The sequence below is a fragment of the Pseudoliparis swirei genome, chromosome 23 (assembly GCF_029220125.1).
Source record: "Pseudoliparis swirei isolate HS2019 ecotype Mariana Trench chromosome 23, NWPU_hadal_v1, whole genome shotgun sequence".
Lineage (NCBI taxonomy): Eukaryota > Metazoa > Chordata > Actinopteri > Perciformes > Liparidae > Pseudoliparis > Pseudoliparis swirei.
In genome coordinates, this window is record NC_079410.1 from 23,554,712 (window position 1) to 23,582,669 (window position 27,958).

At 45.2% G+C, this 27,958-nt stretch overlaps 1 protein-coding gene across 1 annotated transcript; it reads left to right on the forward strand.

The window, feature by feature from the left end:
• The first annotated feature begins 1,495 nt into the window (after window positions 1–1,495).
• Window positions 1,496–27,958, forward strand: rrn3 (RRN3 homolog, RNA polymerase I transcription factor). Its single transcript, XM_056407953.1, has 17 exons — window positions 1,496–2,986; window positions 3,154–3,210; window positions 3,276–3,365; window positions 3,494–3,623; window positions 3,707–3,766; window positions 5,733–5,796; window positions 5,861–5,930; window positions 6,674–6,772; window positions 8,011–8,097; window positions 8,367–8,487; window positions 22,246–22,376; window positions 23,765–23,895; window positions 24,054–24,241; window positions 25,100–25,208; window positions 25,384–25,536; window positions 26,890–26,974; window positions 27,169–27,958. Exons 1-17 carry the CDS (start codon window positions 2,891–2,893, stop codon window positions 27,313–27,315), a joined length of 1,818 nt encoding a protein of 605 aa, XP_056263928.1. The 5' UTR covers window positions 1,496–2,890; the 3' UTR covers window positions 27,316–27,958.

Genomic DNA, 27,958 nt, shown 5'->3' on the forward strand with positions numbered 1-27,958 from the left:
TCCTGAGACTCCGCCCCTTTGTGTGTGTGGTGTTCCCCTGGTGGTCAGGTGGAGCATTGCATGGTAACGTCAAAGTAATGTTAAAGAGCTTTGAGCTCGAAACAAGTTTATTCACTATTTAGACCAGTGGTCCCCAAACTACGGCCCGCGGACCGAATCCGCCCCGCCTCCCGATTTGGACCGGCCCCCTGAACAATACCAGAGACGCGTTCAGAGTTATTATGTTTTTCACCTGGCCCGCTGCCGTTGAGATTGCAGTGAGACGCAGAGAAAATGTGGAGTGGTGCTCTTCACAATAAAACATCTTTGATGGACGTGTCGCGTCTCGGCCAATCAGCGTTCAGATGTCCACAGCGTTTGGGAAGTTAGGTTAGCTTGAATGTTAGTCCGCTACATCTGCTGCTGTCACGCTGCACGGTGTAGCGATACTAACAAAGTACCCGTACGTTAAACACGATGTGATTTAGCATATTTTTAGTGTCGATACTTCATTAAAAGAGCGATCAGAGCGCACGCTGCTCCGCTCCGTTAAATGCTGTCTCACAGGTGAGCACACCAACCTCTCACTACCCCCCCCCCCCCCCCCCGGCCCTCCAGTAGACAAGGGAATCGTTATGTGGCCCTCTCAGGAAAAAGTTTGGGGACCCCTGATTTCGACTGAGGGGCACTGTGTAGCTCAGGGGTACTCAACTTCGGAGGCCAAGAGGGCCACATTTAAACCACAACAGGTGCAAAGGGCCACAAATTATTATTAACATATATTTGTACCATTTTATTCACTGTATTTATTACTACCTAATTTTCACACGATTTTGGTTGGCTAATTATAATTCAGGGTTTTTCCTGGGTCAAAATGGGTCTTCAGTGCTCCCACCGTCTGTTCAAGCAGGTCGGGCTGTTGAGTGAGTGATCAGCAGCTGGCCGCTCGGTCCATTCGCGCACCTCACAGTTGCGTATTGATCAGACAAGAAGACACGCTTATCAACTCCAGTGTTTCCCCTCCTATTAGAACAGGGTGAAATCTCCACCCGCCACTCTGTAATTTTCAAAACACTGAGCTCCTCTCTCCTCTCTCCTTATGGACGCTTAGGATACACTGAGCTCCTCTCTCCTCTCTCCTTATGGACGCTTAGGATACACTGAGCTCCTCTCCTCTCTCCTTATGGACGTTTAGGATACACTGAGCTCCTCTCCTCTCTCCTTATGGACGTTTAGGATACACTGAGCTCCTCTCTCCTCTCTCTCCTTATGGACGTTTAGGATACACTGAGCTCCTCTCTCCTCTCTCCTTATGGACGTTTAGGATACACTGAGCTCCTCTCTCCTCTCCTCTCTCCTTATGGACGTTTAGGATACACTGAGCTCCTCTCCTCTCTCCTTATGGACGTTTAGGATACACTGAGCTCCTCTCTCCTCTCTCCTTATGGACGCTGAGGATACACTGAGCTCCTCTCCTCTCTCCTTATGGACGTTTAGGATACACTGAGCTCCTCTCCTCTCTCCTTATGGACGTTTAGGATACACTGAGCTCCTCTCCTCTCTCCTTATGGACGTTTAGGATACACTGAGCTCCTCTCTCCTCTCTCCTTATGGACGCTGAGGATACACTGAGCTCCTCTCTCCTTATGGATGAATCTTCATCTCCCTCACACATTAACTCTGCTTCCTCGCTTGAGTCCTTGTAACTTCACGCCTCAGAGGGTCCATTGGACCTGGTGTGGTCCTGACTCCAGCGTCTGGTCTGGCCCCGCCTCCTTTCCCAATGGCCCCGCCTCCTTCTCTGTGCCTCCTGCCTCTATGGCCCTGGCTAATTTCTGTCATATTCGTTGAATGTTTATGCAACTCTGTTCATCTGGTCACATGACATCTATTGTTCAACAGATGTGAGGTCAAAGGTCATAGATGTCTATGTGTACAGATTGTAAAGCCCTCTGAGGGGAGGTTGTAACTTGTGAATTGGGGCTATATAAAATAAACTGAATGGTACACATTGGTCCCAATTGCCTTGAGGCTGGATCACCTGTACAGCTCCCTCAGTGTCACCTGAGCGAGGTGTGTGTGTGTGACAGGTATGTGGGCGGGGCATCGAGGCCTTCGACCTTCAGCAAAAAGATAAGATAAGCTCGTTTTGAAAATGTTACCAGTTAATTTGTAATCTGTGAAGGTTTGTTTGAAACATGATCCTGATGACATCATCGACTTCACTGATTTCACACACAGAGGGAATCCAGTAGATTTGAAGATTACAAATTATGATTATCTTTTTAAAGTTTTCTTCATTCTATTATTGTTTGTGGGTTTTTCCAGATTTACTCATGTCATTATTTTTAATAATGCATTCATTCCGTATTCACTGTTTGGGTTCATTTTGTCTGCAGAACTGTAATTAAAAGACGGCTCACATTGTATTTATTTTGCTTCTCCAGGGTTCAAAGACTCTTCATCGGTTATATGAACTGTACAAGATAACAATGTTGAACTTGTATTTATAGTAACCTTTTACACAAACCCCTGGAATATATATACTAGTTTTTAAACATAGACAAAAAGCAAAAATACAAACAAACAACACATTTATATATCTTCCCGTTGCCGATTAAAACCAACCGGAACCCGGAGTCGAGCATCCGGGAAGACTTTGAATGCGGCACCGAGGTCCTGATTCACTTCCGTAAACAAGCGGTTCACTTCCTGTTGTGAACACACGCGCCACCACAGGGAGCGCGTCGTCGAGCAGCGGCACAACTCTTCTAAAGCGACTCATCTCGTCCGGAAACATTAACCCGGTAACTATGAGCCCGGCCCCCCGGTGCCACCTCAGCGGGCCGTCCGGGCGGAACCACGGCTAGCGGCCACACCGCGTTCCTCTTCGCTCGCGCGCGGTGAAAACATGGAGCTCGACCGCCGGGACTTCCTGAACTCTCCCTCCGCGAAGACGGTCCGGTTCGGCGGCACCGTCGTGGAGACGTTAGCGAAACACAAACGGGTGAGTGGTGACGTCACGCCGCTGACGTAGCAGTTGTTGGTGACGGCTCTCGGGTCCTCACGTGGCGTGTGTGTGTGTGTGTGTGTGTGTGTGTGTGTGTGTGTGTGTGTGTGTGTGTGTGTGTGTGTGTGTGTGTGTGTGTGTGTGTGTGTGTGTGTCGTCTGAAGGGAGACTCGCGGGACTACGAGCTGCTGAAGCACCAGCTGGCCGACCCCGACATCAAGGTAGCGTGACGCGTGTGTAAGGGGCGGGTGCGTGTCACGTGACTCTGGTCCTGACGCCCCCACAGGACGCTCAGATCATCAACTGGCTGCAGGAGTTCCGGAGCTGTGTGACCCAGCTGACCAAGGACCACGAGCAGCTCATCTACACCATCCTGGTGAGTGAGCACTAGATCATGGACCGCCACGAGGACCACGTTCAGAACTGACCCCATGAGAAAACCAATTAACCAATTAGCCCGAAGAAGACAGAGTGTGGATGATGGTGTCTCCTCTGTTCCTGCAGAGGCTCCCGTGGGTGGGCCGCAGCCCGGCCGTGGTGGAGGAGTACATGGTCTTCCTCAGTAACCTGGTCTCGGCTCAGACCGTCTACCTGTGTGCCTGCCTCAAGATGGTGGTCTCCCACTTCACCCCCAGTAGGTCGACCCGGGGTCACACCATCCAGGGTCCACACAGACGTGTCCCGTGTTGATGCTCCAGGGTCTCCTTTGTGTTTCAGAGAGAGTGACGGTCTGCGAGGGAGGGGTGGACATCTCCGATTCAGATGATGAAGATGAAAGTAGGTGTCACATGACTCAGCACCTGTCAAAACATGCTGTGGTTGGTCCGATGGCTCTCACACCACAAACACACCAGAGTCCAGTTGGAAGGGGCCCGGCACCGTTGCTGGTCTGGGATCAGGTGGTTGGGGTCCCTGTTGAACAGGATGTAGGAACAGATGTCTGTAGCGCCTCCTAGAGGGGACGAGAGGACATGAGGTCTTGAGGACATGGAGACATGAAGACATGAAGACATGAGGACATGGAGACATGAGGACATGAAGACATGAGGACATGGAGACATGAGGACATGAAGACATGAGGACATGAGGACATGAAGACATGAGGACATGAGGACATGGAGACATGAAGACATGAGGACATGAAGACATGAAGACATGATGACATGAGGACATGAAGACATGAGGACATGGAGACATGAAGACATGAGGACATGAAGACATGAGGACATGAAGACATGATGACATGGAGACATGGAGACATGAGGACATGGATACATGAGGACATGAAGACATGAGGACATGAAGACATGAGGACATGAAGACATGAGGACATGAGGACATGAGGACATGAAGACATGAGGACATGAGGACATGGAGACATGAGGACATGAAGACATGAGGACATGGCGACATGAGGACATGGAGACATGAGGACATGAGGACATGAGGACATGAAGACATGATGACATGAGGACATGAAGACATGAGGACATGGCGACATGAGGACATGGAGACATGAGGACATGAGGACATGAAGACATGAGGACATGAAGACATGATGACATGAGGACATGAAGACATGAGGACATGAAGACATGATGACATGAGGACATGAAGACATGATGACATGAAGACATGATGACATGAGGACATGAAGACATGAGGACATGAAGACATGATGACATGATGACATGAGGACATGATGACATGAAGACATGAAGACATGAGGACATGAAGACATGATGACATGATGACATGATGACATGATGACATGAAGACATGAGGACATGAAGACATGAGGACATGAAGACATGAGGACATGAGGACATGATGACATGATGACATGAGGACATGATGACATGAAGACATGAGGACATGAAGACATGAGGACATGATGACATGAGGACATGAAGACATGAGGACATGATGACATGAAGACATGAGGACATGATGACATGAAGACATGAAGACATGGAGACATGAGGACATGAAGACATGGAGACATGAAGACATGAGGACATGAAGACATGGAGACATGAAGACATGAGGACATGAAGACATGAAGACATGAAGACATGGAGACATGAAGACATGAGGACATGAAGACATGATGACATGGAGACATGATGACATGATGACATGGAGACATGAGGACATGAAGACATGAGGACATGAGGACATGGAGACATGAGGACATGATGACATGGAGACATGGAGACATGAGGACATGAAGACATGATGACATGGAGACATGAGGACATGGAGACATGAGGACATGAAGACATGAGGACATGAGGACATGGAGACATGAAGACATGGAGACAAGAAGACATGAGGACACGGAGACATGAATACATGGAGACATGATGACATGGAGACAAGAAGACATGGAGACATGAAGACACGGAGACATGAAGACATGGAGACATGAGGACATAAAGACATGAGGACATGGAGACATGAGGACATGGTGACATGAGGACATGAAGACATGAGGACATGGAGACATGAGGACATGGAGACATGAGGACATGAAGACATGAGGACATGGAGACATGAAGACATGGAGACATGAGGACATGAAGACATGAAGACATGAGGACATGAAGACATGAGGACATGAAGACATGGGGACATGGAGACATGAAGACATGAGGACATGGAGACATGGAGACATGGAGACATGAAGACATGAGGACATGAAGACATGAGGACTAACTCTACCCCTCCTCTTGTTTTCTAGACCTTCCCACAAACTTCAACCAGTGTCACCAGGCGCTGCAGCTCATCACCAGATATGTTCCATCGTAAGCTTCTTCTTCTTCTTCTTCTTCTTCTTGTTGTTGTTGTTGTTGACGGTTTGTCTTCCAGCACCAGCCGCTTCCTGATGCCGATCCTCACCGATCACTTCCCCTTCGTGCAGAAGTCCTCCACCACGCTGGTAACCACGTGTTGACTTACACACACACACAGGCACACACACAGAGACACACACACACAGGCACACACACAGAGACACACACACACAGTGCGTTTACATGATGGTATAATTCGAATCTTGCTTTAGTCGGACTATGCTATCTTTTGGGGGATCAGCTGTTATCCCAATATACATGGCAGTGAGTAATTCGAATCATTGGCCTTTGAAAGCATGTCACATCCGATACGATAGGCGGCGCTGTTTTCATTACAACTCGTGGTGATACAGCCATTTCCGCTTGACCTCTTCACCACCACCAACAACAACATTTGGAGAAAGATGGCGAACAGAGAGCGAGGCGAAGCTACATCCCTCTACTATTCTTCCATGGTGTTCATAGGAGTACAGCGAATGCAAATGGCGCTATTGGCTGAGTTGATAACGCAAATCCAGTTCCTAATCCAATTCACCGTTACATGCCGCGAGAGTCGAATTATCAACTGGATCGGACCGAGCTATCCAGGGTGTTAATCGGACCGAAGTCGGACCGCACAGTCCGACTAAGGTGTTTACATGAAACGGATAATTCGATTTCAGTCCGACTAAGACAATAATTCGATTGCATGTAAACGCACTGACTGACACACACACGGTTCCTCAAGACGTTCCTCTGTTTCTGAGTTCTCCGTAGAGGAACCCTAGCTGTCCCTAGAGAGTGATGTGTGTGTGTGTGTGTGTGACTGTGTGTGTGTGTGTGTCTTCAGGAGTGCTACGCCCACAACCTCCTCCGGGTGGCCGTGTACATCCCATCGATACGCAGAGACGTGCTGGAGCTGATCATTGGGAAGATGCTCAAGCTGGATGTGAGTGGTCCAGATAACACCTGAGACCAGGGTCCACATGAGACCAGGGTCCACATGAGACCAGGGTCCACATGGGACCAGGGTCCACATGGGACCAGGGTCCACCTGAGACCAGGGTCCACATGGGACCAGGGTCCACCTGAGACCAGGGTCCACATGGGACCAGGGTCCACCTGAGACCAGGGTCCACATGGGACCAGGGTCCACATGGGACCAGGGTCCACCTGAGACCAGGGTCCACATGGGACCAGGGTCCACATGGGACCAGGGTCCACCTGAGACCAGGGTCCACATGGGACCAGGGTCCACATGGGACCAGGGTCCACCTGAGACCAGGGTCCACATGGGACCAGGGTCCACCTGAGACCAGGGTCCACATGGGACCAGGGTCCACCTGAGACCAGGGTCCACATGGGACCAGGGTCCACCTGAGACCAGGGTCCACATGGGACCAGGGTCCACCTGAGACCAGGGTCCACATGGGACCAGGGTCCACATGGGACCAGGGTCCACCTGAGACCAGGGTCCACATGGGACCAGGGTCCACCTGAGACCAGGGTCCACATGGGACCAGGGTCCACCTGAGACCAGGGTCCACATGGGACCAGGGTCCACCTGAGACCAGGGTCCACATGGGACCAGGGTCCACATGGGACCAGGGTCCACCTGAGACCAGGGTCCACATGGGACCAGGGTCCACATGGGACCAGGGTCCACCTGAGACCAGGGTCCACATGGGACCAGGGTCCACATGGGACCAGGGTCCACATGGGACCAGGGTCCACCTGAGACCAGGGTCCACATGGGACCAGGGTCCACATGGGACCAGGGTCCACATGGGACCAGTGTCCACCTGAGACCAGGGTCCACATGGGACCAGGGTCCACATGGGACCAGGGTCCACCTGAGACCAGGGTCCACATGGGACCAGGGTCTATATGGGACCAGGGTCTACATGGGACCAGGGTCTACATGGGACCAGGGTCCACATGGGACCAGTGTCCACCTGAGACCAGGGTCCACATGGGACCAGGGTCCACCTGAGACCAGGGTCCACATGGGACCAGGGTCCACCTGAGACCAGGGTCCACATGGGACCAAGGTCCACCTGAGACCAGGGGTCCAGGCAGCATAATACACATTACATATCATTACATTACTGTGTGTGTGTGTGTCTGGTGTCTCTGTGTGTTTGTTTGTGTGTGTGTGTGTGTGTGTCTCTGTGTGTGTGTTCTCAGGTGAGTGCAGCCCGCTCTGACATAGAGGAATCAGAGGAAGCAGCTCAGCGAGTCGAGGAGACAACTGAGGAAGGACTCTTTGACATGGTGACTCCCTAGTGGTGACTCCCTAGTACTGCACTGGCTACTAGTACATAGGAATACACACACACACACACCTACACACACACACACACACACTGGTAAAACAATATCAAATAAAATGATAACAAATACAAGTAAAGATCCTCTGAGTCATAAGCCATGTAAACAACAACAACATCCTCTGAGTCATAAGCCATGTAAACAACAACAACAGGTCCGTGTCTCTGATGTTGGCGCAGCCTTGACGCTCTGCCCTGCGCTCTGTCTGTCAGGACGAGGACCTGCCGGCGGCCGGCCCCTCCCGGGCGACCATGGCTCACCCGGTGGCCGACAGGCTGGACACCCTCATGGCGGTGATGATGGCCTACATCACGGACGCCTGCCATGTGGACGGTGAGAGAACTGCACCCGTACTGCGCCCTGAGGGGCTGTGTGAGTCTCAACTATTATAGAGTGTATAGTTGAGACTCTCACAGGGACATGTAGAGTATGTCTATTAAGTGAGTCTTTCTCTCTAAAGTGAGTCTCTCTCTAAAGTGAGTCTTTCTCTCTAAAGTGAGTCTTTCTCTCTAAAGTGAGTCTCTCTCTAAAGTGAGTCTCTCTCTAAAGTGAGTCTTTGTCTAAAGTGAGTCTTTCTCTAAAGTGAGTCTTTCTCTCTAAAGTGAGTCTTTCACTCTAAAGTGAGTCTTTGTCTAAAGTGAGTCTTTGTCTAAAGTGAGTCTTTGTCTAAAGTGAGTCTTTCTCTCTAAAGTGAGTCTTTCTCTAAAGTGAGTCTTTCTCTAAAGTGAGTCTTTCTCTAAAGTGAGTCTTTCTCTAAAGTGAGTCTCTCTAAAGTGAGTCTTTCTCTAAAGTGAGTCTCTCTTTCTAAAGTGAGTCTCTCTAAAGTGAGTCTCTCTCTAAAGTGAGTCTCTCTAAAGTGAGTCTCTAAAGTGAGTCTCTCTCTAAAGTGAGTCTCTCTCTAAAGTGAGTCTCTCTATAGTGAGTCTCTCTATAGTGAGTCTCTCTAAAGTGAGTCTCTCTAAAGTGAGTCTCTCTAAAGTGAGTCTCTCTAAAGTGAGTCTTTCTTTCTAAAGTGAGTCTCTCTCCAAAGTGAGTCTCTCTAAAGTGAGTCTCTCTAAAGTGAGTCTCTCTCCAAAGTGAGTCTCCAAAGTGAGTCTCTAAAGTGAGTCTTTCTTTCTAAAGTGAGTCTTTCTTTCTAAAGTGAGTCTCTCTCTAAAGTGAGTCTCTCTCTAAAGTGAGTCTCTCTAAAGTGAGTCTCTCTCTAAAGTGAGTCTCTCTAAAGTGAGTCTCTCTAAAGTGAGTCTCTCTAAAGTGAGTCTTTCTAAAGTGAGTCTTTCTCTCTAAAGTGAGTATTTCTCTCTAAAGTGAGTCTCTCTCTAAAGTGAGTCTTTCTCTCTAAAGTGAGTCTTTGTCTAAAGTGAGTCTTTGTCTAAAGTGAGTCTTTGTCTAAAGTGAGTCTTTGTCTAAAGTGAGTCTCTTTCTCTCTAAAGTGAGTATTTCTCTCTAAAGTGAGTCTTTCTCTAAAGTGAGTCATTCTCTAAAGTGAGTCTTTCACTAAAGTGAGTCATTCTCTAAAGTGAGTCTTTGTCTAAAGTGAGTCTCTTTCTAAAGTGAGTCTTTCTCTCTAAAGTGAGTCTTTGTCTAAAGTGAGTCTTTCTCTAAAGTGAGTCTTTCTCTAAAGTGAGTCTTTGTCTAAAGTGAGTCTTTGTCTAAAGTGAGTCTCTTTCTCTCTAAAGTGAGTCTTTCTCTAAAGTGAGTCTTTCACTAAAGTGAGTCATTCTCTAAAGTGAGTCTTTCACTAAAGTGAGTCATTCTCTAAAGTGAGTCTCTTTCTCTCTAAAGTGAGTCTTTCTCTCTAAAGTGAGTCTTTCTCTCTAAAGTGAGTCTTTGTCTAAAGTGAGTCTCTCTCTAAAGTGAGTCTCTAAAGTGAGTCTCTAAAGTGAGTCTCTCTAAAGTGAGTCTCTCTCTAAAGTGAGTCTTTCTCTAAAGTGAGTCTCTCTAAAGTGAGTCTCTCTAAAGTGAGTCTCTCTATAGTGAGTCTCTCTCTAAAGTGAGTCTTTTAAGTGAGTCTCTCTAAAGTGAGTCTCCAAAGTGAGTCTCCAAAGTGAGTCTCCAAAGTGAGTCTCCAAAGTGAGTCTCCAAAGTGAGTCTCCAAAGTGAGTCTCTCCAAAGTGAGTCTCTCTAAAGTGAGTCTCTCTCTAAAGTGAGTCTTTCTCTAAAGTGAGTGTCTTTGTCTAAAGTGAGTCTCTAAAGTGAGTCTTTGTCTAAAGTGAGTCTCTCTCTAAAGTGAGTCTCTCTAAAGTGAGTCTTTCTCTAAAGTGAGTCTCTAAAGTGAGTCTCTCTAAAGTGAGTCTCTCTCTAAAGTGAGTCTCTCTAAAGTGAGTCTCTCTAAAGTGAGTCTTTCTCTAAAGTGAGTCTCTCTAAAGTGAGTCTTTCTCTCTAAAGTGAGTCTCTCTCTAAAGTGAGTCTTTCTCTAAAGTGAGTCTTTGTCTAAAGTGAGTCTCTTTCTCTCTAAAGTGAGTCTTTCTCTAAAGTGAGTCTTTCACTAAAGTGAGTCTTTGTCTAAAGTGAGTCTTTGTCTAAAGTGAGTCTCTTTCTCTCTAAAGTGAGTCTTTGTCTAAAGTGAGTCTTTGTCTAAAGTGAGTCTTTGTCTAAAGTGAGTCTTTCTCTAAAGTGAGTCTTTGTCTAAAGTGAGTCTTTGTCTAAAGTGAGTCTCTCTCTAAAGTGAGTCTTTCTCTAAAGTGAGTCTCTCTAAAGTGAGTCTTTCTCTAAAGTGAGTCTCTCTAAAGTGAGTCTCTCTCTAAAGTGAGTCTCTCTCTAAAGTGAGTCTCTCTATAGTGAGTCTCTCTAAAGTGAGTCTCTCTAAAGTTAGTCTCTCTAAAGTGAGTCTCTCTCTAAAGTGAGTCTCTAAAGTGAGTCTTTCTCTCTAAAGCTAGTCTCTCTCTAAAGTGAGTCTTTAAAGTGAGTCTTTCTCTCTAAAGTGAGTCATTACATTACATGTCATTTAGCAGACGCTTTTATCCAAAGCGACTTACAATAAGTGCATTCAACCTAGAGTACAAACCAAGAACTAAAGTGAGTCTTTCTCTAAAGTGAGTCTTTCTCTAAAGTGAGTCTTTCTAAAGTGTGTCTCACTCTAAAGTGAGTCTCTCTAAAGTGAGTCTTTCTCTAAAGTGAGTCTCTCTTTAAAGTGAGTCTTTGTCTAAAGTGAGTCTTTCTCTAAAGTGAGTCTTTCTAAAGTGAGTCTTTCTCTAAAATGAGTCTCTCTCTAAAGTGAGTCTTTCTCTAAAGTGAGTCTCTCTAAAGTGAGTCTCTGTCTAAAGTGAGTCTCTGTCTAAAGTGAGTCTCTGTCTAAAGTGAGTCTCTCTCTAAAGTGAGTCTCTCTCTAAAGTGAGTCTTTCTCTAAAGTGAGTCTTTGTCTAAAGTGAGTCTCTCTAAAGTGAGTCTTTCTCTAAAGTGAGTCTCTCTCTAAAGTGAGTCTCTCTCTAAAGTGAGTCTCTCTCTAAAGTGAGTCTGTCTAAAGTGAGTCTTTGTCTAAAGTGAGTCTTTCTCTAAAGTGAGTCTCTCTAAAGTGAGTCTTTCTCTAAAGTGAGTCTCTCTAAAGTGAGTCTCTCTAAAGTGAGTCTCTCTATAGTGAGTCTCTCTATAGTGAGTCTCTCTATAGTGAGTCTCTAAAGTGAGTCTCTCTAAAGTGAGTCTTTCTTTCTAAAGTGAGTCTCTCTCCAAAGTGAGTCTCTCTCCAAAGTGAGTCTCTCTAAAGTGAGTCTCTAAAGTGAGTCTCTAAAGTGAGTCTCTCTAAAGTGAGTCTCTCTAAAGTGAGTCTCTCTCCAAAGTGAGTCTCCAAAGTGAGTCTCTCCAAAGTGAGTCTCTCCAAAGTGAGTCTCTCTAAAGTGAGTCTCTCTAAAGTGAGTCTCTCTAAAGTGAGTCTCTCTAAAGTGAGTCTTTCTTTCTAAAGTGAGTCTCTCTCTAAAGTGAGTCTCTCTAAAGTGAGTCTTTCTAAAGTGAGTCTTTCTCTCTAAAGTGAGTCTCTCTCTAAAGTGAGTCTCTGTCTAAAGTGAGTCTTTGTCTAAAGTGAGTCTTTGTCTAAAGTGAGTCTTTGTCTAAAGTGAGTCTTTCTCTAAAGTGAGTCTTTGTCTAAAGTGAGTCTTTCTCTAAAGTGAGTCTTTCACTAAAGTGAGTCATTCTCTAAAGTGAGTCTTTGTCTAAAGTGAGTCTCTTTCGCTCTAAAGTGAGTCTTTCTCTAAAGTGAGTCTGTCTAAAGTGAGTCTCTCTAAAGTGAGTCTTTCTCTAAAGTGAGTCTCTCTCTAAAGTGAGTCTCTCTCTAAAGTGAGTCTCTCTAAAGTGAGTCTCTCTAAAGTGAGTCTCTCTAAAGTGAGTCTCTCTCTAAAGTGAGTCTCTCTAAAGTGAGTCTCTCTAAAGTGAGTCTCTCTATAGTGAGTCTTTCTCTCTAAAGTGAGTCTCTAAAGTGAGTCTCTCCAAAGTGAGTCTCCAAAGTGAGTCTCTCTAAAGTGAGTCTCTCTAAAGTGAGTCTCTCTAAAGTGAGTCTTTCTCTCTAAAGTGAGTCTTTCTCTAAAGTGAGTCTCTCTAAAGTGAGTCTTTCTCTCTAAAGTGAGTCTCTCTCTAAAGTGAGTCTTTCTCTAAAGTGAGTCTCTTTCTCTCTAAAGTGAGTATTTCTCTCTAAAGTGAGTCTTTCTCTAAAGTGAGTCTTTCACTAAAGTGAGTCATTCTCTAAAGTGAGTCTTTGTCTAAAGTGAGTCTTTGTCTAAAGTGAGTCTTTCTCTCTAAAGTGAGTCTTTCTCTAAAGTGAGTCTTTCTCTAAAGTGAGTCTTTGTCTAAAGTGAGTCTTTCTCTCTAAAGTGAGTCTCTCTCTAAAGTGAGTCTCTAAAGTGAGTCTCTCTAAAGTGAGTCTCTCTAAAGTGAGTCTCTCTAAAGTGAGTCTCTCTCTAAAGTGAGTCTCTCTAAAGTGAGTCTCTCTAAAGTGAGTCTCTCTATAGTGAGTCTCTCTATAGTGAGTCTCTCTCTAAAGTGAGTCTCTCCAAAGTGAGTCTCTCTAAAGTGAGTCTCTCTAAAGTGAGTCTCTCTAAAGTGAGTCTCTCTAAAGTGAGTCTCTCTAAAGTGAGTCTCTCTCTAAAGTGAGTCTTTCTCTCTAAAGTGAGTCTTTCTCTAAAGTGAGTCTCTCTCTCTAAAGTGAGTCTTTCTCAAAGTGAGTCTTTCTCTAAAGTGAGTCTTTCTCTAAAGTGAGTCTTTCTCTAAAGTGAGTCTCTCTCTAAAGTGAGTCTTTCTCTAAAGTGAGTCTCTCTAAAGTGAGTCTCTCTAAAGTGAGTCTCTCTAAAGTGAGTCTCTCTAAAGTGAGTCTCTAAAGTGAGTCTCTCTCTAAAGTGAGTCTCTCTATAGTGAGTCTCTCTATAGTGAGTCTCTCTCTATAGTGAGTCTCTCTAAAGTGAGTCTCTCTAAAGTGAGTCTTTCTCTAAAGTGAGTCTCTCTAAAGTGAGTCTCTCTAAAGTGAGTCTCTCTAAAGTGAGTCTTTCTAAAGTGAGTCTCTCTAAAGTGAGTCTCTCTAAAGTGAGTCTCTCTAAAGTGAGTCTCTCTAAAGTGAGTCTCTCTAAAGTGAGTCTCTCTCTAAAGTGAGTCTCTCTAAAGTGAGTCTCTCTCTAAAGTGAGTCTCTCTATAGTGAGTCTCTAAAGTGAGTCTCTAAAGTGAGTCTCTCTAAAGTGAGTCTCTCTAAAGTGAGTCTCTCTAAAGTGAGTCTCTCTAAAGTGAGTCTCTCTAAAGTGAGTCTCCAAAGTGAGTCTCTAAAGTGAGTCTTTCTTTCTAAAGTGAGTCTTTCTTTCTAAAGTGAGTCTCTCTCTAAAGTGAGTCTCTCTCTAAAGTGAGTCTCTCTCTAAAGTGAGTCTCTCTAAAGTGAGTCTCTCTAAAGTGAGTCTCTCTAAAGTGAGTCTCTCTAAAGTGAGTCTCTCTAAAGTGAGTCTTTCTAAAGTGAGTCTTTCTCTCTAAAGTGAGTATTTCTCTCTAAAGTGAGTCTCTCTCTAAAGTGAGTCTTTGTCTAAAGTGAGTCTTTGTCTAAAGTGAGTCTTTGTCTAAAGTGAGTCTCTTTCTCTCTAAAGTGAGTATTTCTCTCTAAAGTGAGTCTTTCTCTAAAGTGAGTCTTTCACTAAAGTGAGTCATTCTCTAAAGTGAGTCTTTCACTAAAGTGAGTCATTCTCTAAAGTGAGTCTTTGTCTAAAGTGAGTCTCTTTCTCTCTAAAGTGAGTCTTTCTCTCTAAAGTGAGTCTTTGTCTAAAGTGAGTCTTTCTCTAAAGTGAGTCTTTCTCTAAAGTGAGTCTTTGTCTAAAGTGAGTCTTTGTCTAAAGTGAGTCTCTTTCTCTCTAAAGTGAGTCTTTCTCTAAAGTGAGTCTTTCACTAAAGTGAGTCATTCTCTAAAGTGAGTCTTTCACTAAAGTGAGTCATTCTCTAAAGTGAGTCTCTTTCTCTCTAAAGTGAGTCTTTCTCTCTAAAGTGAGTCTTTCTCTCTAAAGTGAGTCTTTGTCTAAAGTGAGTCTCTAAAGTGAGTCTTTCTCTAAAGTGAGTCTCTAAAGTGAGTCTCTCTAAAGTGAGTCTCTCTCTAAAGTGAGTCTTTCTCTAAAGTGAGTCTCTCTAAAGTGAGTCTCTCTAAAGTGAGTCTCTCTATAGTGAGTCTCTCTATAGTGAGTCTCTCTATAGTGAGTCTTTCTCTCTAAAGTGAGTCTTTTAAGTGAGTCTCTCTAAAGTGAGTCTCCAAAGTGAGTCTCCAAAGTGAGTCTCCAAAGTGAGTCTCCAAAGTGAGTCTCCAAAGTGAGTCTCCAAAGTGAGTCTCCAAAGTGAGTCTCTCCAAAGTGAGTCTCTCTAAAGTGAGTCTCTCTCTAAAGTGAGTCTTTCTCTAAAGTGAGTCTCTTTCTCTCTAAAGTGAGTCTTTCTCTCTAAAGTGAGTCTCTAAAGTGAGTCTTTGTCTAAAGTGAGTCTCTCTCTAAAGTGAGTCTCTCTAAAGTGAGTCTTTCTCTAAAGTGAGTCTCTAAAGTGAGTCTCTCTAAAGTGAGTCTCTCTCTAAAGTGAGTCTCTCTAAAGTGAGTCTCTCTAAAGTGAGTCTTTCTCTAAAGTGAGTCTCTCTAAAGTGAGTCTTTCTCTCTAAAGTGAGTCTCTCTCTAAAGTGAGTCTTTCTCTAAAGTGAGTCTTTGTCTAAAGTGAGTCTCTTTCTCTCTAAAGTGAGTATTTCTCTCTAAAGTGAGTCTTTCTCTAAAGTGAGTCTTTCACTAAAGTGAGTCTTTGTCTAAAGTGAGTCTTTGTCTAAAGTGAGTCTCTTTCTCTCTAAAGTGAGTCTTTGTCTAAAGTGAGTCTTTGTCTAAAGTGAGTCTTTCTCTAAAGTGAGTCTTTAAAGTGAGTCTTTCTCTCTAAAGTGAGTCATTACATTACATGTCATTTAGCAGACGCTTTTATCCAAAGCGACTTACAATAAGTGCATTCAACCTAGAGTACAAACCAAGAACTACAAGAACACAGGAGTCTTTCTCTAAAGTGAGTCTTTCTCTAAAGTGAGTATTTGTCTAAAGTGAGTCTCTCTCTAAAGTGAGTCTCTGTCTAAAGTGAGTCTCTCTCTAAAGTGAGCCTCTCTCTAAAGTGAGTCTTTCTCTAAAGTGAGTCTTTCTCTAAAGTGAGTCTTTCTCTAAAATGAGTCTCTCTCTAAAGTGAGTCTTTCTCTAAAGTGAGTCTCTCTCTAAAGTGAGTCTCTGTCTAAAGTGAGTCTCTGTCTAAAGTGAGTCTCTGTCTAAAGTGAGTCTCTCTCTAAAGTGAGTCTCTCTCTAAAGTGAGTCTTTCTCTAAAGTGAGTCTTTGTCTAAAGTGAGTCTCTCTAAAGTGAGTCTTTCTCTAAAGTGAGTCTCTCTCTAAAGTGAGTCTCTCTCTAAAGTGAGTCTCTCTCTAAAGTGAGTCTGTCTAAAGTGAGTCTTTGTCTAAAGTGAGTCTTTCTCTAAAGTGAGTCTCTCTTTAAAGTGAGTCTTTGTCTAAAGTGAGTCTCTCTAAAGTGAGTCTCTCTCTAAAGTGAGTCTCTCTATAGTGAGTCTCTCTATAGTGAGTCTCTCTATAGTGAGTCTCTAAAGTGAGTCTCTCTAAAGTGAGTCTTTCTTTCTAAAGTGAGTCTCTCTCCAAAGTGAGTCTCTCTCCAAAGTGAGTCTCTCTAAAGTGAGTCTCTAAAGTGAGTCTCTAAAGTGAGTCTCTCTAAAGTGAGTCTCTAAAGTGAGTCTCTCTATAGTGAGTCTCTCTATAGTGAGTCTCTCTATAGTGAGTCTCTAAAGTGAGTCTCTCTAAAGTGAGTCTTTCTTTCTAAAGTGAGTCTCTCCAAAGTGAGTCTCTCTCTAAAGTGAGTCTCTAAAGTGAGTCTCTAAAGTGAGTCTCTAAAGTGAGTCTCTAAAGTGAGTCTCTCTCCAAAGTGAGTCTCCAAAGTGAGTCTCCAAAGTGAGTCTCCAAAGTGAGTCTCTCCAAAGTGAGTCTCTCTAAAGTGAGTCTCTCTAAAGTGAGTCTCTCTAAAGTGAGTCTTTCTTTCTAAAGTGAGTCTCTCTCTAAAGTGAGTCTCTCTAAAGTGAGTCTCTCTAAAGTGAGTCTTTCTAAAGTGAGTCTTTCTCTCTAAAGTGAGTCTCTCTCTAAAGTGAGTCTCTGTCTAAAGTGAGTCTTTGTCTAAAGTGAGTCTTTGTCTAAAGTGAGTCTTTCTCTAAAGTGAGTCTTTGTCTAAAGTGAGTCTCTTTCTCTCTAAAGTGAGTCTTTCTCTAAAGTGAGTCTTTCACTAAAGTGAGTCATTCTCTAAAGTGAGTCTTTCACTAAAGTGAGTCTTTGTCTAAAGTGAGTCTCTTTCTCTCTAAAGTGAGTCTTTCTCTCTAAAGTGAGTCTTTGTCTAAAGTGAGTCTTTCTCTAAAGTGAGTCTCTAAAGTGAGTCTTTGTCTAAAGTGAGTCTTTCTCTAAAGTGAGTCTCTCTAAAGTGAGTCTCTCTAAAGTGAGTCTCTCTAAAGTGAGTCTCTCTAAAGTGAGTCTCTCTCTAAAGTGAGTCTCTCTATAGTGAGTCTTTCTCTCTAAAGTGAGTCTCTAAAGTGAGTCTCTCCAAAGTGAGTCTCTCTAAAGTGAGTCTCTCTAAAGTGAGTCTCTCTAAAGTGAGTCTTTCTCTCTAAAGTGAGTCTCTCTAAAGTGAGTCTCTCTCTAAAGTGAGTCTTTCTCTAAAGTGAGTCTCTTTCTCTCTAAAGTGAGTCTTTCTCTAAAGTGAGTCTTTCACTAAAGTGAGTCATTCTCTAAAGTGAGTCTTTGTCTAAAGTGAGTCTTTGTCTAAAGTGAGTCTCTTTCTCTCTAAAGTGAGTCTTTGTCTAAAGTGAGTCTTTCTCTAAAGTGAGTCTTTCTCTAAAGTGAGTCTTTGTCTAAAGTGAGTCTTTCTCTCTATAGTGAGTCTCTCTATAGTGAGTCTCTCTCTAAAGTGAGTCTCTCCAAAGTGAGTCTCTCCAAAGTGAGTCTCTCTAAAGTGAGTCTCTCTAAAGTGAGTCTCTCTCTAAAGTGAGTCTCTCTAAAGTGAGTCTTTCTCTAAAGTGAGTCTCTCTCTAAAGTGAGTCTCTCTCTAAAGTGAGTCTTTCTCTAAAGTGAGTCTCTCTAAAGTGAGTCTTTCTCTCTAAAGTGAGTCTTTCTCTAAAGTGAGTCTTTCTCTAAAGTGAGTCTTTCTCTAAAGTGAGTCTTTGTCTAAAGTGAGTCTCTTTCTCTCTAAAGTGAGTCTTTGTCTAAAGTGAGTCTTTGTCTAAAGTGAGTCTTTCTCTAAAGTGAGTCTTTGTCTAAAGTGAGTCTTTCTCTCTAAAGTGAGTCTCTCTCTAAAGTGAGTCTTTCTCTAAAGTGAGTCTCTCTAAAGTGAGTCTCTAAAGTGAGTCTCTCTAAAGTGAGTCTCTCTAAAGTGAGTCTCTCTCTAAAGTGAGTCTCTCTAAAGTGAGTCTCTCTATAGCGAGTCTCTCTATAGCGAGTCTCTCTATAGTGAGTCTCTCCAAAGTGAGTCTCTCTCTAAAGTGAGTCTCTCTAAAGTGAGTGTCTCTCTAAAGTGAGTCTCTAAAGTGAGTCTTTCTCTCTAAAGCTAGTCTCTCTCTAAAGTGAGTCTTTAAAGTGAGTCTTTCTCTCTAAAGTGAGTCATTACATTACATGTCATTTAGCAGACGCTTTTATCCAAAGCGACTTACAATAAGTGCATTCAACCTAGAGTACAAACCAAGAACTACAAGAACACAGGAGTCTTTCTCTAAAGTGAGTCTTTCTCTAAAGTGAGTCTTTCTCTAAAGTGAGTCTTTCTCTAAAGTGAGTCTTTCTCTAAAGTGAGTCTTTGTCTAAAGTGAGTCTCTCTCTAAAGTGAGTCTCTGTCTAAAGTGAGTCTCTCTCTAAAGTGAGCCTCTCTCTAAAGTGAGCCTCTCTCTAAAGTGAGTATTTCTCTAAAGTGAGTCTCTCTCTAAAGTGAGTCTCTCTCTAAAGTGAGTCTCTCTCTAAAGTGAGTCTTTGTCTAAAGTGAGTCTTTGTCTAAAGTGAGTCTTTGTCTAAAGTGAGTCTTTCTCTAAAGTGAGTCTCTCTTTAAAGTGAGTCTTTGTCTAAAGTGAGTCTCTCTAAAGTGAGTCTCTCTAAAGTGAGTCTCTCTATAGTGAGTCTCTCTATAGTGAGTCTCTCTATAGTGAGTCTCTAAAGTGAGTCTCTCTAAAGTGAGTCTCTCTAAAGTGAGTCTCTCTCCAAAGTGAGTCTCTCTCCAAAGTGAGTCTCTCTCCAAAGTGAGTCTCTCTCTAAAGTGAGTCTCTCTAAAGTGAGTCTCTCTAAAGTGAGTGTCTCTCCAAAGTGAGTCTCTCCAAAGTGAGTCTCTCCAAAGTGAGTCTCTCTAAAGTGAGTCTCTCTCTAAAGTGAGTCTCTCTCTAAAGTGAGTCTCTCTAAAGTGAGTCTCTCTAAAGTGAGTCTTTCTAAAGTGAGTCTTTCTCTCTAAAGTGAGTCTTTCTCTCTAAAGTGAGTCTCTCTCTAAAGTGAGTCTCTGTCTAAAGTGAGTCTTTGTCTAAAGTGAGTCTTTGTCTAAAGTGAGTCTTTCTCTAAAGTGAGTCTTTGTCTAAAGTGAGTCTCTTTCTCTCTAAAGTGAGTATTTCTCTCTAAAGTGAGTCTTTCTCTAAAGTGAGTCTTTCACTAAAGTGAGTCATTCTCTAAAGTGAGTCTTTCACTAAAGTGAGTCTTTGTCTAAAGTGAGTCTTTGTCTAAAGTGAGTCTCTTTCTCTCTAAAGTGAGTCTTTCTCTCTAAAGTGAGTCTTTGTCTAAAGTGAGTCTTTCTCTAAAGTGAGTCTCTAAAGTGAGTCTTTGTCTAAAGTGAGTCTCTCTCTAAAGTGAGTCTCTCTAAAGTGAGTCTCTCTAAAGTGAGTCTCTCTATAGTGAGTCTCTCTATAGTGAGTCTTTCTCTCTAAAGTGAGTCTCTCCAAAGTGAGTCTCTCTAAAGTGAGTCTCTCTAAAGTGAGTCTTTCTCTAAAGTGAGTCTCTTTATCTCTAAAGTGAGTATTTCTCTCTAAAGTGAGTCTTTCTCTAAAGTGAGTCTTTCTCTAAAGTGAGTCTTTCACTAAAGTGAGTCATTCTCTAAAGTGAGTCATTGTCTAAAGTGAGTCTTTGTCTAAAGTGAGTCTCTTTCTCTCTAAAGTGAGTCTTTGTCTAAAGTGAGTCTTTGTCTAAAGTGAGTCTTTCTCTAAAGTGAGTCTTTCTCTAAAGTGAGTCTTTCTCTAAAGTGAGTCTTTGTCTAAAGTGAGTCTTTCTCTCTAAAGTGAGTCTCTCTCTAAAGTGAGTCTCTCTAAAGTGAGTCTCTCTAAAGTGAGTCTCTCTATAGTGAGTCTCTCTCTAAAGTGAGTCTCTCTAAAGTGAGTCTTTCTCTAAAGTGAGTCTTTCTCTCTAAAGTGAGTCATTACATTACATGTCATTTAGCAGACGCTTTTATCCAAAGCGACTTACAATAAGTGCATTCAACCTAGAGTACAAACCAAGAACTACAAGAACACAGGAGTCTTTCTCTAAAGTGAGTCTCTCTCTAAAGTGAGTCTCTCTCTAAAGTGAGTCTCTCTCTAAAGTGAGTCTCTCTAAAGTGAGTCTCTCTTTAAAGTGAGTCTTTGTCTAAAGTGAGTCTTTCTCTAAAGTGAGTCTTTCTCTAAAGTGAGTCTTTCTCTAAAGTGAGTCTCTCTCTAAAGTGAGTCTCTCTCTAAAGTGAGTCTCTCTCTAAAGTGAGTCTTTGTCTAAAGTGAGTCTCTCTAAAGTGAGTCTTTCTCTAAAGTGAGTCTCTCTCTAAAGTGAGTCTCTCTCTAAAGTGAGTCTCTCTCTAAAGTGAGTCTTTGTCTAAAGTGAGTCTTTGTCTAAAGTGAGTCTCTCTCTAAAGTGAGTCTCTCTAAAGTGAGTCTCTCTATAGTGAGTCTCTCTATAGTGAGTCTCTCTATAGTGAGTCTCTCTCTAAAGTGAGTCTCTCTAAAGTGAGTCTTTCTTTCTAAAGTGAGTCTCTCTCCAAAGTGAGTCTCTCTCCAAAGTGAGTCTCTCTAAAGTGAGTCTCTCTAAAGTGAGTCTCTCTAACGTGAGTCTCTCTAACGTGAGTCTCTCTAAAGTGAGTCTCTCTAAAGTGAGTCGCTCTCCAAAGTGAGTCTCCAAAGTGAGTCTCTCCAAAGTGAGTCTCTCTAAAGTGAGTCTCTCTAAAGTGAGTCTTTCTTTCTAAAGTGAGTCTCTCTCTAAAGTGAGTCTCTCTAAAGTGAGTCTCTCTAAAGTGAGTCTTTCTCTAAAGTGAGTCTTTCTCTAAAGTGAGTCTTTGTCTAAAGTGAGTCTCTTTCTCTCTAAAGTGAGTATTTCTCTCTAAAGTGAGTCTTTCTCTAAAGTGAGTCTTTCACTAAAGTGAGTCATTCTCTAAAGTGAGTCTTTCACTAAAGTGAGTCTTTGTCTAAAGTGAGTCTCTTTCTCTCTAAAGTGAGTCTTTCTCTCTAAAGTGAGTCTTTGTCTAAAGTGAGTCTTTCTCTAAAGTGAGTCTCTAAAGTGAGTCTTTGTCTAAAGTGAGTCTTTCTCTCTAAAGTGAGTCTCTCTCTAAAGTGAGTCTCTCTCTAAAGTGAGTCTCTCTAAAGTGAGTCTCTCTAAAGTGAGTCTCTCTAAAGTGAGTCTCTCTCTAAAGTGAGTCTCTCTATAGTGAGTCTTTCTCTCTAAAGTGAGTCTCTAAAGTGAGTCTCTCTAAAGTGAGTCTCTCTAAAGTGAGTCTCTCTAAAGTGAGTCTTTCTCTCTAAAGTGAGTCTCTCTCTAAAGTGAGTCTTTCTCTAAAGTGAGTCTCTTTCTCTCTAAAGTGAGTATTTCTCTCTAAAGTGAGTCTTTCACTAAAGTGAGTCATTCTCTAAAGTGAGTCTTTGTCTAAAGTGAGTCTTTGTCTAAAGTGAGTCTCTTTCTCTCTAAAGTGAGTCTTTGTCTAAAGTGAGGCTTTCTCTAAAGTGAGTCTTTGTCTAAAGTGAGTCTTTCTCTCTAAAGTGAGTCTCTCTAAAGTGAGTCTCTCTATAGTGAGTCTCTCTCTAAAGTGAGTCTCTCCAAAGTGAGTCTCTCCAAAGTGAGTCTCTCTAAAGTGAGTCTCTCTAAAGTGAGTCTCTCTAAAGTGAGTCTTTCTCTAAAGTGAGTGTCTCTCTAAAGTGAGTCTTTAAAGTGAGTCTTTCTCTCTAAAGTGAGTCATTACATTACATGTCATTTAGCAGACGCTTTTATCCAAAGCGACTTACAATAAGTGCATTCAACCTAGAGTACAAACCAAGAACTACAAGAACACAGGAGTCTTTCTCTAAAGTGAGTCTTTCTCTAAAGTGAGTCTTTCTCTAAAGTGAGTCTCTCTCTAAAGTGAGTCTCTCTCTAAAGTGAGTCTTTCTCTAAAGTGAGTCTCTCTCTAAAGTGAGTCTTTCTCTAAAGTGAGTCTCTCTCTAAAGTGAGTCTCTGTCTAAAGTGAGTCTTTCTCTAAAGTGAGTCTCTCTAAAGTGAGTCTTTCTCTAAAGTGAGTCTCTCTTTAAAGTGAGTCTTTGTCTAAAGTGAGTCGCTCTAAAGTGAGTCTCTCTCTAAAGTGAGCCTCTCTAAAGTGAGTCTTTCTCTAAAGTGAGTCTCTCTCTAAAGTGAGTCTTTGTCCTCCAGGCTCTCTCCAGGTGGACCGGACTAAGGATCTGTTCAGAGACCTGCTGAGTGTGTTCGATAAGCTCATCCTGCCCACACACGCGTCGGCCCACGTCCAGTACACCTTGTTCTACCTGTGCAGCTTCAGAGTGGTGAGTCACATGACCTCAGAGGTAGCATGACCACATAGGTAGCATGACCACATAGGTAGCATGACCACAGCAGCAGGTAGCATGAGGACAGCAGCAGGTAGCATGAGGACGGCAGCAGGTAGCATGAGGACGGCAGCAGGTAGCATGAGGACGGCAGCAGGTAGCATGAGGACGGCAGCAGGTAGCATGAGGACGGCAGCAGGTAGCATGAGGACGGCAGCAGGTAGCATGAGGACGGCAGCAGGTAGCATGAGGACGGCAGCAGGTAGCATGAGGACGGCAGCAGGTAGCATGAGGACGGCAGCAGGTAGCATGAGGACGGCAGCATGTAGCATGAGGACGGCAGCATGTAGCATGAGGACGGCAGCAGGTAGCATGAGGACGGCAGCATGTAGCATGAGGACGGCAGCAGGTAGCATGAGGACGGCAGCAGGTAGCATGAGGACGGCAGCAGGTAGCATGAGGACGGCAGCAGGTAGCATGAGGACGGCAGCAGGTAGCATGAGGACGGCAGCATGTAGCATGAGGACGGCAGCATGTAGCATGAGGACGGCAGCATGTAGCATGAGGACGGCAGCAGGTAGCATGAGGACGGCAGCAGGTAGCATGAGGACGGCAGCATGTAGCATGAGGACGGCAGCAGGTAGCATGAGGACGGCAGCATGTAGCATGAGGACGGCAGCATGTAGCATGAGGACGGCAGCATGTAGCATGAGGACGGCAGCATGTAGCATGAGGACGGCAGCATGTAGCATGAGGACGGCAGCATGTAGCATGAGGACGGCAGCAGGTAGCATGAGGACGGCAGCAGGTAGCATGAGGACGGCAGCAGGTAGCATGAGGACGGCAGCAGGTAGCATGAGGACGGCAGCACGTAGCATGAGGACGGCAGCACGTAGCATGAGGACGGCAGCACGTAGCGGCAGCATGAGGACGGCAGCACGTAGCATGAGGACGGCAGCACGTAGCATGAGGACGGCAGCACGTAGCATGAGGACGGCAGCACGTAGCATGAGGACGGCAGCAGGTAGCATGAGGACGGCAGCATGTAGCATGAGGACGGCAGCAGGTAGCATGAGGACGGCAGCACGTAGCATGAGGACGGCAGCACGTAGCATGAGGACGGCAGCAGGTAGCATGAGGACGGCAGCATGTAGCATGAGGACGGCAGCATGTAGCATGAGGACGGCAGCATGTAGCATGAGGACAGCAGCATGTAGCATGAGGACGGCAGCAGGCCAGAGGGGCACAGACCAGCAGGACTTGGGGGAGCAGGTAGCATCTCTTCCTGGATCAGTAGGAACGAGATGATTGGCTCCCTCAGGTACACACACACACATGGTGATGTTCCCTGTGTGATCTCATTGTCCTGATGTTCTCCCCCCCAGGCTCTGGCCGAGGCCTTCTTGGACCACCTGTGGAAGATCCTGCAGAGTCCGGCTCAGCCCGCGGTGCTCCGCCAGGCTGCTGCCGGGTACCTGGGCAGCTTCCTGGCCCGGGCCAAGTTCATCCCTATGGCGTGAGTCCTCTACCCCCCCAACACAGGGGCCCCCTCAGTGGTTCTGATCTAGACCTCCTACCCCCCCAACACAGGGGCCCCCTCAGTGGTTCTGATCTAGTCCTCTACCCCCTGCAGCACGGTGCAGTGGTTCTGATCTAGTCCTCTACCCCCTGCAGCACGGTGCGGGCCTGTCTGGACCTGCTGCTCTCCTGGATCCACGGGTACATCGACAGCCAGGACGGCAGTGGCCGTGCGGCCTGCTGCGACATCAGCCTGCACGGCCCGTTCTACAGCGCCTGCCAGGCCGTGTTCTACACGCTGGTGTTCAGGCACAAGGCCATGCTGGAGAGCAACATGAAGAAAGGTACTGGTCCAGCTACCGGCCTCCAGCCGGTCCAGACTTCATCCACCACCAGCAGCTTCACACACAGGAGACTGTTTCATGGTCTGAAGTGAATGGATGTTACATTTTGATTCTCAAGAGAGTAGAACCTAATATTTTCGTCTTTTTCCTCGATGATCAATGTGTTTAAGAGGTTTCAGTTACCATTTAATTTTGTGTATGTATTTAAAAATAAATCAGAAAGGGACTAAAACAGTCATGTGATGTAAAGATGCAGCATATCCACATCTGATAATATATATTATATATATATATATATTTATAATATAAGTTTATTATTATAATATATATGTATATTATATATATAATTATAATATATATATATTTTATATATATATTATATACATATGTATATAATATATTTATATACATATGTATATATGTAATTTATATTATATATAATCCATATATATATTATCTACTTATATATATACTTTATATTTATATATATACCATATAATTATATATATTTATACTATATTAATTTTATAATATATAATATATTTTATAATTTATATAACTATTAATATAATATATATATATTATTATACATGTATATATATATTTTATATCTATATTATATACATATATATATAATTTATATTATATATATTAGATATAATATATATTTATATTATATATATATATTATAATTTATATACATATTCATATATTATATTATATACATATATATATATATAATCTATATATATATTATAATTTATATAAATATTCATATAATATATATCTTATTATATATTTTATGATACATATATATATATATCTATATCCTTAAAGCAGATTGACTCTGTCTCTCAGGTCTGGAGTACCTGCAGAGCCTGAATCTGGAGCGGGTGGTGATGTGTCAGATGAACCCTCTGAAGGTCTGCCTGCCTGCAGTCACCAGCATGTTCGCTGCCATCACCAGGTACTGACCCCCATGATGTAGACCACTAGATCAGGGTCCTCACACAGCCTCCACGCAGGGCTGGGAGGAGACAGTACAACTACACTAGCACCACCGCAAGTCCATGTGACTGATGATCTCATATCAGATGTTATGTATCAGCTGTTGTTCTGATGTTGTTGTTGTTGTGCTGCAGGACGTACCAGGTGGTGTTCTGCTACTCCGTCATAGAGAGGAACAACCGCCACGTGCTGCCGGTGGTGCGCAGCTCTGCAGGAGGAGACGGCGTGACCACCAACACCAACCCGCTGGACAGCTTCTTCCCCTTCGACCCCTACCTGCTCAAGAGGTACCGCCTCTCCTGGGATGGCCCCTCCCCTCAGGGAGAGGGGGCGTGACCTCTGTGTGGTCCCTCCCCCTCAGGGAGAGGGGGCGTGACCTGTGTGGGCCCCTCCCCTCAGGGAGAGGGGGCGTGACCTCTGTGTGGTCCCTTCCCCTCAGGGAGAGGGGGCGTGACCTCTGTGTGGTCCCTTCCCTCAGGGAGAGGGGGCGTGACCTCTGTGTGGTCCCTCCCCCTCAGGGAGAGGGGGCGTGACCTGTGTGGGCCCCTCCCCTCAGGGAGAGGGGGCGTGACCTCTGTGTGGTCCCTTCCTCAGGAGAGGCGTGACCTCTGTGTGGTCCCTTCCCTCAGGGAGAGGGGGCGTGACCTCTGTGTGGTCCCTTCCCTCAGGGAGAGGGGGCGTGACCTCTGTGTGGTCCCTTCCCTCAGGGAGAGGGGGCGTGACCTCTGTGTGGTCCCTTCCCCTCAGGGAGAGGGGGCGTGACCTCTGTGTGGTCCCTTCCCTCAGGGAGAGGGGGCGTGACCTCTGTGTGGTCCCTTCCCTCAGGGAGAGGGGGCGTGACCTCTGTGTGGTCCCTCCCCTCAGGGAGAGGGGGCGTGACCTCTGTGTGGTCCCTTCCCTCAGGGAGAGGGGGCGTGACCTCTGTGTGGTCCCTTCCCTCAGGGAGAGGGGGCGTGACCTCTGTGTGGTCCCTTCCCTCAGGGAGAGGGGGCGTGACCTCTGTGTGCCCTCCCCTCAGGGAGAGGGGCGTGACCTCTGTGGCCCCTCCCCTCAGGGAGAGGGCGTGACCTCTGTGGTCCCTTCCCTCAGGGAGAGGGGCGTGACCTCTGTGTGGTCCCTTCCCTCAGGAGAGGGCGTGACCTCTGTGTGGTCCCTCCCTCAGGAGAGGGCGTGACCTGTGGGCCCTCCCTCAGGGAGAGGGGGCGTGACCTCTGTGTGGTCCCTTCCCTCAGGGAGAGGGGGCGTGACCTCTGTGTGCCCTCATCCCTTCCCCTCAGGGAGAGGGGGCGTGACCTCTGTGTGGTGCCCTCCCCTCAGGGAGAGGGGCGTGACCTCTGTGGCCCCTCCCCTCAGGGAGAGGGGCGTGACCTGTGTGGGCCCCTCCCCTCAGGGAGAGGGGGCGTGACCTCTGTGTGGTGCCCTCGTCCCTTCCCCTCAGGGAGAGGGGGCGTGACCTCTGTGTGGTCCCTCCCCTCAGGGAGAGGGGCGTGACCTCTGTGTGGTGCCCTCCCCTCAGGGAGACTAGACCTTCACTCTCTTTTTCCTTTTGCATCCTGACCAGAGGGGAAAAAGTGTCAGTAAAAAAATGTAAATCATAATCTGTAACCTTGGTGTGTGTGTGTGTGTGTGTGTGTGTGTAGGTCTGTTCAGCTCATTGAGCCGCTCTACCGGGTCTGGGAGGAACTAGCAGACACCGAGCTGCTTCCCCCCAAAGCAGGACCCCAGGTGAGAACATGACCTTTGACCTCCAGGGTCGTCCTGGTGGAAGAGGGTTTCCTTCCATTGTTCATGTTGTCAAACTGTTTCTGGAGGATTGTGTAACCCTGTCATGTCCCTTAAGTCTTTAAGACTCGACCTCTGTGGAAGGTCATGCAGCTCTGCTCCTGACATGGACACTGATCATCTCCTCCTGTCCTCAGGGCTCCAGAGAGGACGAGGACGACTTCCTGTGTGGGGAGGCGCCCCAGGCAGAGGGCATTGTGGGTATGACGCCCAGCTCCTACGAGTCCAGCCTGCACAGCCCCAGCTCGGTGGGCTCGCCCCCCCTCAGCTTCCAGAGGCCCTGACCGCCACAGGGACTTGAGTTCTGGAGAACTCTCCATGGTTCCTGTCCGGGAGCTCGAGGTCCAGTTTGATATCACACGTCACTAAACACCGGCACCACACTGCAGAACCTCCCAGAACCAGTGGAGCAACAAGGAACGAGGAATATGAATATGGCCTCCATCACAACATGCAGAATCTACACGAGGAGAAGGAGAAACGGAGAAGGTCCGAAGCTCAGGCGGTGGGACAGGGAGGTGGTTCTGATGGTTCTGATACTCCACATGTACACTGAACTCAAACTCAAAGTAGCACTTGACCTTTAAATACATGTTGTTAGCATAAAGTACTGTCGCAGGATGATGACATCATCGTGTTCTCCATCAGCTGCATCCACCAGAGGAGGAGGAGGAGCTTCTGTCCCCAGGTCAAAGGTCAACGATGTAGAAGTCCAATAGAACGGAGATGTTTCTTATTTAACAGAGTTTTATCTGCTTCGCTGAAGCTCCTCATGTTTTACATGACAGATGGGACAGTTTAGAGTTCATAAAGTGAGTTTTTGTTCACTAATCTATCAGTTTTTAGTGCGTTAGGCGTTTTGTATTCGTGGATCATGTTTACTCTGATGTCACAGACTTCTCTAGATTAAAGAGTTTCTTCCTCCTC

Coding starts and splice junctions, on each gene's coding strand:
- rrn3 (XM_056407953.1), top strand. CDS start 2,891: ATGGAGCTCGACCGCCGGGACTTCCTGAACTCTCCCTCCGCGAAGACG. Junction 2,987..3,153: donor CGTTAGCGAAACACAAACGG/GTGAGTGGTGAC, acceptor TGTCGTCTGAAG/GGAGACTCGCGGGACTACGA. Junction 3,767..5,732: donor TTCAGATGATGAAGATGAAA/GTAGGTGTCACA, acceptor CTTGTTTTCTAG/ACCTTCCCACAAACTTCAAC.